General features: G+C 35.4%; 2 protein-coding genes across 2 annotated transcripts; one reads left to right on the top strand and one right to left on the bottom strand.

Annotated features, from left to right (window-relative positions):
- Positions 1-918, top strand: LOC113354053 (GDSL esterase/lipase At4g26790-like). Its single transcript, XM_026597501.1, has 2 exons — positions 1-435; positions 643-918. Exons 1-2 carry the CDS (start codon positions 129-131, stop codon positions 831-833), a joined length of 498 nt encoding a protein of 165 aa, XP_026453286.1. The 5' UTR covers positions 1-128; the 3' UTR covers positions 834-918.
- Positions 919-1,119: 201 nt separating this feature from the next.
- On the bottom strand, positions 1,120-5,643 carry LOC113352118 (protein HEADING DATE 3B-like; the record flags this gene model as incomplete). Its single annotated transcript, XM_026595985.1, has 4 exons — positions 1,120-2,386; positions 2,500-2,551; positions 3,868-4,805; positions 5,419-5,643. Coding segments are annotated over 4 exons (2,274 nt in total), but the record flags the coding sequence as incomplete, so codon positions are not given.
- Positions 5,644-10,922: the final 5,279 nt, after the last annotated feature.

Here is a 10,922-nt window from a genome sequence, read left to right as displayed (position 1 = left end):
TAAGTGAGTTTCAAGGGGAAGAGAAAGCAACCAAAACGATATGTGAAGCATTGTATATAATAAGCATAGGAACAAATGATTTTATAGAGAACTACCTCACTATTCCCATACGGTCGTTACAGTTCAACATGGAGGAGTTCCAGAATTTTCTCACCGAAAATGCCAGCAGGTTCATTAAGGATCTTGGAAGTTTGGGTGCCCGAAAAATATCAATAAGTGGGTCATTTCCCATGGGGTGTTTGCCAATAGTAAGAACTCTGAATGTTCTGGTAGGAAGAGCATGTTTGCATCCCTATAACAAAGTGGCTAGGGATTTTAATATAAAGCTAATGAAGTTAGTCGCAGACTTGAGACAAGAAGTTGATGGGATCCGAGTGGTGTATGCAGATGCTTATAGTCCTGTGATCCAAATGATTCAAACACCTTCCTTATATGGTGAGTTCTCTATTTTATTCGGAAAAACTTTGCTCTCAATTTTTGGCAGCAATCATGATAGACAAACCAATGGAAATAGGATATGGGTCTCTCGCAATTTTGATGTATTAATGTTAAATCCCTGTTTTTCGTTTTCTTGTTCGCTAATTTCTTATTATGTTTTCTAATTTCTTGACTTGTTTGATTTGTTGTTGTTTAAATATATAGGATTCGAGGTGGTGAAAAATGGATGTTGTGGGACGGGAACGGTCGAGATAAACCAACTGTGCATGTTGGCAGTGTCATTATGTAAAGATCCCACAAAATACATGTATTGGGATGCAATACATTTCACAGAAACGGCAAATAAGCTATTTGCCAATAACATACTGAACACAGGCCTAGCTAAGTTAATCTGAGATTCTGAATCCCCCTGTCATTAAACCAATCCTGAAAATGTACTAATGCTACCATAATGATGTACCTTCACGAGCAAAATAGACGACTCCCAAATATAATGGAATTTATAATTCGATGCATAATGCTAAAAATAATTACTCCACGAAAAGTTTAATTTTGATGTCGTTTTGATTCAAGTACATAATTTTTGCAGAATGGCAATTGATTTAGGTTTTAAGTCGACAAAAAACCTTAGATGGTTTTAAGTCGTTTTCGTTTGCATTATCTCAGCTGTAATCTTTCCTGTGTTCCAAGAGGAAAACTTTTTAAAATATCTTCCAGAAATATATTTACATACAAAACAACAAGGTTGCCAAGGCGAAACCCAGTTACAAGAAAAGGCACATCAAAACACTCGATAATATAGTGATAACTATAAGGTCAAGTTAAGATACAAGGCGAGGCGAGCAGTATATCATCAGAAATACTAAACCTAGTGAGTAAGAAAATTCATCTACGGTGAATCAAACTGTTGTCTTCCTTCTTGTATGGACCTAAAAATCCTAGCAGCTGATTCATTTGCAGATCTAGGATTGTGAGGAACAACTTTAATAACACGCGAACATTGCTTGTCATTGTTGTTGAGCTGTGGTACTACATCTACATTCTGAGCAGCAGGAGCAGTAGGAAAAAGTGGAAGAGCATCCAACTTTCCAGAAATGTTACCTGTTGCAACCGTTCGTTGTGCTCTTTCTGCGGGACTACTTCCTGTACTCCCTTGTAATTCACTGTCTTTGGATGCTTGAAATTTAGGTAAACGACGAGAGACAACTGCTTCACTTCTTTGGTTCCTTGACATGTTGCATGAGTTTCGAGATTGCATGTTAGCATTGAACTCTCCAGTCGATAACTGTTCAGTTGATGGACCCACTTGTTCAACAGCTGAGGCAGACATAACTGAATTCATGACAGGCATCCCGTAAGGAGGAAAATAAGTTGGTGGAACAGGAGCCGCAGGATGATGACCTATCTGTTGTGGGTGTGGAGCTGGATATTGATAAGCTGGATTTAAGTAGTCTCCTGCATTAGGAGGTAAGCTCATAGGACCACAACCGCCATAAAACGGTGTCATGAAACCAGCAGCTGGAGGACATGGCCCTGAGTAGGGCTTGTAAACAAGGCCTTCGGAAGGGGACATTATGGGGACCAACCACTGATTTCCTGGTGGTGGGAAGCACCAACCCTGATTATTATTAGGAGGAGGTGGAGGAGGCGGTGTTGGCGGTGGGTTTTCAGAATATGGGGCGTAAACTGGATGTTGGCTACCATTTCTTCTGTCGGTCCCATCGTTGACTGAAGGAAGATTAGGTTTTTCAACAGCATTCTCAGCCGAGCACTCAGTAATCCTGCTAGGTCTCGAAGAATTGTCTTTCTGCTGTGCGATTTCTGGAATAGGTTTCACGACGTACTTCGGATGCAGCTTCTTCACAGGTGATTCCTTAAAAGAAGGCTTGACTAAAAAAGAATTTTCCTCAAGCAACAGATGTGGGGATCCAGCAAACAATTTCTGTACCTGTTCCAGGGACGTTCACAGATCGAGTCAAAATTTACATAATTAAGGAAAAAAAGTATGAGAGAATAGAATTAACAAAATAGAATAGTTGCCAATGTTAAGGGCAGCTTTACCTTTATCAATCTATGCAACTCAAATACTTGAACAGAGAACACCCTTTGCTGACTGAAAAAAAGTAATTGTCAATGCATTAGAAATACTCAAAAGGACATGCATCCAACCGAAATAAACAAACATGTCGTCACTCTCGGGAAAAAAAACACACTCTGTAGATCAGTACTGGACTTCAGTTTAGCTACAATTGTTTATATTCATAAATGGAGAAATAATTAGAATAGATAAACTATGGAATGAAGTAGATGCCAAAATTTGGCCATATATATGACAAGCATATAATTAAGACATTGAACAACAAAAAGAAAGAATAAAAAGCATATATGTGGCCAAAATTTGGCCATATATATGACATATTCAAACACAGAAAGAATAAAAAGCTCAAACTTCGATAACTGCAACAACAAAAAAAAAAACATGCAAACATAACCCTTCTTCATTTTCCATATTTTCCTTTTGTTCTTGTATCAGTGACCTAAATCTAACAGAGGAGAATGGTTCATTTTCCTATGTTAAGACAGATTTATATTCTACAAGATTCCGTTGGAGGAAACTCTAGCCAACAAAACCCTGGGAACAAAATCAAATGCATTATAGATAATCCTATATGTAATTACTTAGATCCCTTCCTCCCACAGCATGTGTGAACTGTTTGAACTAAAGCCTTAGTTTATTTCTTCTTTAACTGGGGATGGGAAGGTACATGAACCAAGTGGCAATTCATCTAAGTAAGCCAACAAAGAGCTAACTGATACGATGGTATAGAATATCTAAAGAAATACCAGAATCTACAAAATGATACGATAAATAGATTATACTTCACAAGAATCATCCTTAGGAAAGACATTTTTTAGGCTAATCATTCACATTAAGCATTAAAATAGAGTATATATTTATCTTTCTTTCTTTTCTTTTCTTTTCTTTTTAGAAGTATGGCTTCATGTATGATGTATCAACTAATAAGTCCAAAATCACAAATAAATATGTGCACTAGCTAGCAGACCAAATAGGTAAGAACCAGCATAATATAGTATCTTTATGAAACTTGAGAATAAGAATATAACATATTCAACTATGCATAAGAAAATTTGAGAGCATTTTTGATGTTTTAACCAAAACAAACATTCAAACACGAAATGTCAAAATGCAGATATCTGGTAATCTATGCAGATCACAGACATGCCAGGAAAATATATCTTTGGAAAGTTTATGTTATATTTTAGGTATAATGTCTAAGAGGTTTATTAAAGATTTGGATATGTATACATAAATTCCCTGCAGTGAGCTAACTTGGAAAGACATCCTAATTTATAACACTAGCAATCTGTATAAGAAATTATCATGTACGCTAAGACAAACCAACTTACTTGGCGATCTCTTTTCTTGCTTTCCAAAATTGCTTCTGACCTATTACACCAACAACATCATCAGGAGATATGTCCAAACTCGATACAGAATCCAGAATAGAAGTCTCGGAGACATCATCATTTCTGTCTGCATCTCTCCCTTGTGATATACTGTGCATTTTGTCTTCATCGCATTCATTGGAGTTTTTATGACTGTTTCCAACAGAGGCTCTGGAACATGGTTCACTTCTAATCCTTGAGACATTAACCTCTTCCACACCACCGCCAGAACGCCCTTGATGTGGTTGTGTATTAAGATCCTCTGATCTTCCAAAATCATTACCTGAAGTATTTTGATGTCTGGAGTCTGATGCACACACATACTTCCTGGGATGTGAGATCCTTTCTCCAGCTGATGCATGTGATGTACTCTTCTCCTGAAAGTCCCTACTGGTGTTAGTTTCTGCCAGGTTCTCTTCATCCTGGTTTCTAGAATTTTGTCTTGACCTCAAGTCCGTAGTATTTGGTCGTTTCAGATGTTTATCCCCAGCATTATGAAGTTGTGATGAAGAAACACAAGTACCAGATACAACCCTTCCCGTACTGTTAACTGCATTAAACGGACTAAGCATTTCCTGTCCCACATTTTGCTGATGTTTGGTGGTATCAGTATTGGTTTTTGGCTGAGCAAACGTTGGAACCATAAAATCATCCTCATCTCCAGCCCTATTCGGGTGAGTGCTCTTTGAGTTGGGGAAGTAGCGTGTGCGAAATGAACTGCTTTCAGCATTAGGTTTTCGATAATTTGCATTATCTGTGGATTTCTGTTCTGAATCCCGTGTCATGGTCTTATGATTGACACAATCAGAGGAGCGAGAATGAATCTCCTCAGCAAAGTGATGAGGTGTAGGAGGAGGGATGTAATATGGTGAAAACACAGTCCTTTCATGCCCACCCCCCTATAAACAAAAACACAAGCAGCAATTAATGATCACAAAAGAAAGCAGCGCACATAAATCATCATCTTCTCATAATAGCTTAAAACAATTTCTAACTTACAAACAATGAGGAAGGATAACCATATTTAGATTTGTACCAAATAAGTAAGATGAAATGTGACTTCACTTGGCTCGAACAAATTTAACTTAAAGATACAAAAGACAAATAGAAAGCAATTATTCCTCTAAAAAAATATTTGACAACAACGAATACAGACTTGATTACAGTCTAGAAAACACCAAAAAGAGGATAAGCATTCACTCTAAATTTGAAGCAACTGTTATACAGATTGTATTACTTGGATGATTCGAATCCTATACATCTAAAACCATATCATTCAAACCCGTGTAATAAACTGCATAACAACAGCACCCATATTTTATACAAACATTTATAGAAATGTAGTCATCTAATAATTCAAACTCAGAAACCACATAAACATCGTTATCAGGATTTGCAATCAAAAAGGAACATGTAATCCTCTCAAGTTTAGACTAATCAAGGCAATGTTAAGCACAACTAACAAATCTTCTCTTATGAAACAATCCATATAAGTATGGGTAAGGAACTAACCTGGCTCAAGGAAGCTGAGGCTGAAGAAACTGTATTATTACTAGGTGGTAAAGGCAATGTAGAACCTGACCCAGAATTGAACCTTTGAGAAGGAATACTAAGTTGTTCATATAAAGCCATCTTGTTCCTTGGTGGTGCCCTTGGTCCTCCTTTCTCTGTATCATTTACATGTAATCTTGGAAACAAAGGTCCTACACTTTTCTCCTCATCTTTTCCAACCCCAAATCAATATTCCACTCTACAAAATCACAAATTCCCCAAAACTTAGAATTTTACACCAACACCCAGATATCCAAAATCAATCCTTCTCCAGAAAAACCAAAAACAAAATTTCAAAGAGAACAAAATTTGACCTCTATTTACAGAACCCACTTCAGAAAAACTTCAAATTTCCCCAAATTCAGACTCTAACAACAATACCCAGATAGCTCAAATCAATCCTTCAAAAAAAAAAAAAAAAGACCCCAAAACTTCACAGAAGCGAAATATCAAACACCTTGAAAGGAACAAAAAAATTGATCTCTATTTACAAAACCCACTTCAGAAAACTCAAAATTTCCCTATTACATCAAACCCCAGATCGAAAAAGCTGAACCCCAATCACAACAACCGTGTAAAAAATCATTTTCTTGGTGTGTAATTCAACCGTATATCTGAGAAAAGAAAGGGGGGCGGGGAGATAAGAAAGAAAATCGGGAAGAAAATATCTAATCTGAAGGAGAAAGATATAAACCAGTAAAAAGGCTTAAAAAGATAGATTCGACAAAAGAGGAGGTGGAATTGAGAATCCTCAATCTTTCATTTTTAATTTTTATTTTCTGAGAGAAAAAGGAGAAAAGTGTAGGTGTTGCGGTCTTGTAGGACCCAAATGGATAACATTAAAGGAAGCACTTTTAGGGATAGGAGAGGCAAGAGGGAGTTTTGGACATTAGTGTTTTTGTGAGGCAAGTTGTGTTTTTTTTGTTTTTGTTGGAATCATCAGAAACGGAAAATCAAATCTTTGGGTTCTGCACCACATATCAAATATTTTCTTTTCATATTTTTTACAATGTCTACCTTTACCTGTTATCTTATGAGTGAGGATGCATAGACAGTTTTATAGAGATATTATCTCGTAAGATTTGATCCATTTAAAGTTAATACTTCGGTGATAAGTTTTTTTTATGAAACCCCATAATTTTATAAAAAAGTGATAACAATCCGAGTCGTATAGCATCATTATCCACCATTTTGGAAAGTAAATGTTCAAGATTAGTGGTGGAAATTAAAACAGAAAATGGGTCATTTGACTAGGAAAGAACTATTTCCGGTTCAAATAGACAAGTATTGCCTGGGTGAAATGGACGGGAGATATTTAAAAGTGTAACTGACAGAAACACCCTTTATATATTTTCTCTTTGCCATCTCGTTCTCTCCGCCATATCAAAAATCCGATCTATTTCTCCCCCTTCTGTTTTCTCCACCACAATCATCTTGTTGCAAACGCTGAAATTAGTTTCTCCACCGTCTTCATCATCTTTATCCATCATTTTCACCGTTTGGTTCCACCGTCTATATCAACAATATCATCATCTTTGTCCACTGTTTACATCAACAATATCATCACAGTTGAAATTGAAGACTTCATTGTTGAAATTGGCTTTTCGTCGTCTGCAAACACCATGTCGAGCAGCCTAATTAGGGTTTGAACAGATCAATTTCACAAAATGTCACCTAGAACTCGTAAGTTCCCAAACCCTAACTCTATTTTGAAACTGGTTTGCATCTTGTTGTTGTATCTGTATTGGATGAAACTAGTTTTCAAAATTGCATGCTTAAATTTTTGAATTGGTTGAAGTACCTGGGTGTAACTTGGTTATTTTTATTTATTTTAGCATAAATTAAGTTGTTGTTGTAATGCATCTGTGTTGGAGGAAACTGGTTTTCATATTATTTTGTTGTATAGATGGTTAGTTGTATTGGATGAACCTATATTTGAGGTCAGCTGTATTGGATGAAACTGGTTTGCATCTGGTTGTTATAATAATGATATAACTGGTTATATGTATTACATGATGAGATGAAAGTAGTCTGGTGCAAAATGCACAATGGTTTTAGGTCTTCAAACTGATATGTAGAAACTGGATTTCATCTAGCTCGAATATAGGATGTTATTGGTTTCATCTGATACCTGCTGAAACTGGCTCTTGTCTAGCTTTAAAGATATGATGTAACTGATTTTCATCTAGCTTTAAAATAGGATTTAACTGGTTTCGATTTAAATTGTTGTAGGAAGCAATGGGGATATTGAGTTGGAAGCAAAGGATAGGACAATCTTGGACAGAAGAAACAGATGGAATTGTCTATAGTTTCAAGATGAAAAAGAGATGTTGATATTCATGGGGTCGATGTTGTTGCTAGTGATGACATTGGAGGAGAAATGGGTTTCTAATAAATCTGATGGGTGGTCACCGTTGTTGCAATAATAGGTTTGTGATTGGTATTGCTGTCAGAGATGGATGTGTAGAGCAATAGAAGAGAGTATGAATCTCAGGTTGTTGTTGATGGCTGGGTAGATGGATCTGGTGTTGTTACCATGAACTTGAAGTTATACTCTAGGTTTTACTGAGATAGTGACTGTGTTGCAGGTTGAGATTGCAGCTGACCTAGTGGTACTGGTGAAACATGGATGAGATGGTGAAGTTTTGAAGTGGGCTCTACAATGGCATGACTAATAGATTGCAGGTTTGCTCGATTTGTGGAGTTTGCAAGGGAGTTACAGAATGATTTGAAGAGAAACAGTTGATTCTGGTATTGTTTGTTCATGGGGTGTAGTCTAAGGAAGAAGATGATTACAAAATGAGTAGACCTTATATATGGAATACTCAATGATGAAAGTAGGTGATGGAAGTTTAACAAGGACTAACAATGTCGTTTCATTTCAGTTTTTTAACAATAAGTCGCAACAAGAAAATATTAATGTAAATTAAGTTTAAGTTTTTTTTTTGTAAAACTTTATCTTTGCATGCGTTTATGAACCTGGATTCATCCATGGATGTATATTTATTAATTGTAGGTCAATTAATATGAAAAATTTACTTAAATTACTTGTAACTTGTTGATATTTCATACAATCTGGTCTAAATATGCAGGATGAAACTGGTTTCATCTAAGATTTTTTTTTCTTCAGAATGTCCAAGATAAAAAAAAATGTTGAAATGATCAGGATGCAATTGGTTTAATCTTGTCCAAAAATCTGGGTTTTTCAAAATATGCAGGATGAAAACAGTTTCATCCTGATTTAATCTGTATTGTTCCTGAACTCATTCAAGTTTTACCATAAAAAAAAATGAAGAGCATCTACGATTGTACATGAGTCAGTAAAATGCATAACCATAGAAAGAATTTGGGAATTCAAAGCATCTGCAAGAATTATATGAATAAAGTCAATGTTATTATTCAATTGAATACATAAAGAAACAAAACATGAAAAGCTAATGAGTATTGAGTAATACAAGATGAACCTGGATTCATCTATGCTAAATCATCACATGAAAAAACACAGTTCACAAACAATTGAATTAGATTATTAACTGAACTTAAAAATACATCATCTGAAAGCTAATTCGGTACGATTAATATTGAATTCAGAAACCCCTAGAAGATCAGGAGTAAAAATCCAAAGTTAATAAAAATTAAAACACATCATCAATTACTAATGAAACTTCAATTCTTCTTCAACCCGGAGCTTATACCAGCATAACCCATTTTCAGGCACACATCGAGAACCTAGTCTTCTCATCACCGTCGACTTCCATTTCGATCAAATATCATATCCAAACTTGAACGAAAATCTGTAATTTTCTTTTGAATATTGACAATGGAGGACATAAAGATTAAAGAAGCTTGTTCTTCTGATTAAGAGAATCTATTTTACAAACTTGAAACAGAATCGGAAGAATGTTTTGAATATTTTCAATAGATGCTTGGTAATTTTCCATCGAGATTCTGTTTGAGGATGAAGAAGCCTGTTCTTCTTTGGATCGAAAGTCTTTATCACCCAAAATTAAGAAGAAAAGGATATATTAGTCCATTCCAGTTTTAATTAATAAACAAAATCGGGTGAAATATCCAAAATGGATGATTGAAAAGTATTTTTCGGATTCCTGTCCATTTAAACAGTATCAAATTTTACAAGTCTTTTTCACCCAGGAATTGTTGTTTTTGGTCTATTTGGCCAATTTTGTGAAATTAAAATCGGTAAATGGTGAAACTTGGTATCCAAAAGTGTGATCATTTTTTGTTGGAATTTAGAGTTTAATAAGGGGAATGTATCATGAAAATATTAGCTTCAAAATCATTGTCGTTTGGACTCTAAAAACAAAAAATTGGTGAAAACCTTATTAGATACCATCTAAGATTTTCTATGGATCATCCCTCTTATCTTACACGAGTATTTCTATAATCATGGAAAATTGTTGTGTAGAGCTACAAGCTTGTTACAGGAGTTGACCAATTTTCACATAGGATTCCATGTAATTAGAAGGTGGTTTTAATTTGGAACTGGGAAGGACAGTTTCTAAGAAAATTAGACAAGTTGAAAAATTTGCCATGCCACATAAACGGGCACGCAGTTTTCCACAACAGTATCACCAAAAAAAGGAATAAAAAGTATAAATGTGTCGAGCGGCAATGGTTCTGCCAAAGTAGTGTCGCTCAACACATCTTTATAATCTAAAAATAGATGATTTATACTAAGGTGGATAGTATTACAACGAAGCTAAATGGATCTCTGCAGCCAACAAAATATATTAATGTATTTCATCTTTCTGTGATATATATAAGAAGGAAAAACGCAATCCATTTTCTTGAAAAAAAACAAAGGTGAATGAACTAGTAACCCGAATATTATTTCTAAGGAGTTGTTATCTCATTTTCGAAATATGTTTCAACATGACCATTGTATTCGTGCTCCCATCCCTTCTTCTTGTTAACAACCAGTTGGATAATGATAATAGGCTTATTACATGGGAATAGATCAAGTCTTATCTCTTCTCATTGATGATCTCAAAAGTATTGGTCCTGATATCTTATGGGTAATAAGGTAACGGACCTTGTCAAGTTTCGCTTCATATCAAGTACCCTCATGGATTAAATGATACTAATATGATCTTGGCCCCTACTGTAAATCTCATAAAATTTCCGAAGGTTACAATCTCGTGTATGGCATTATGCAATATCCAGTACAAGATTGTTACTAAGTTCATATCTAGAGACTAATTAAGACCTCTTATGGGCAATCTCATTGCTAAGAATCAGTCTTCTTTTGCCTCTGACAAAAAGAATCTTGAAAATTATCATCACTACTAATGAGTTAACTTAGTCCATGAAACAACCCCATTCTTTCATTGTATTTTTCCTTCTTTTGTAGATATGTTTTGTTAGAGCACCGCTCGGTCGAACTCATAAGTCTTGTTATCTCAAGCTTGTTATCAATGTTAGATGTACAAAACCATATCTTGATT

The sequence above is a fragment of the Papaver somniferum genome, chromosome 2 (assembly GCF_003573695.1).
Source record: "Papaver somniferum cultivar HN1 chromosome 2, ASM357369v1, whole genome shotgun sequence".
Taxonomy (NCBI): domain Eukaryota; kingdom Viridiplantae; phylum Streptophyta; class Magnoliopsida; order Ranunculales; family Papaveraceae; genus Papaver; species Papaver somniferum.
This window is presented reverse-complemented; position numbering and strand designations above follow the sequence as displayed.

Bases quoted from the DNA above. Each gene is read 5' to 3' on its own strand.
- LOC113354053 (XM_026597501.1), top strand. From the start codon at position 129: ATGGAGGAGTTCCAGAATTTTCTCACCGAAAATGCCAGCAGGTTCATT. The intron at 436-642 runs GTGAGTTCTCTA...TTAAATATATAG, and splicing joins TCAAACACCTTCCTTATATG to GATTCGAGGTGGTGAAAAAT.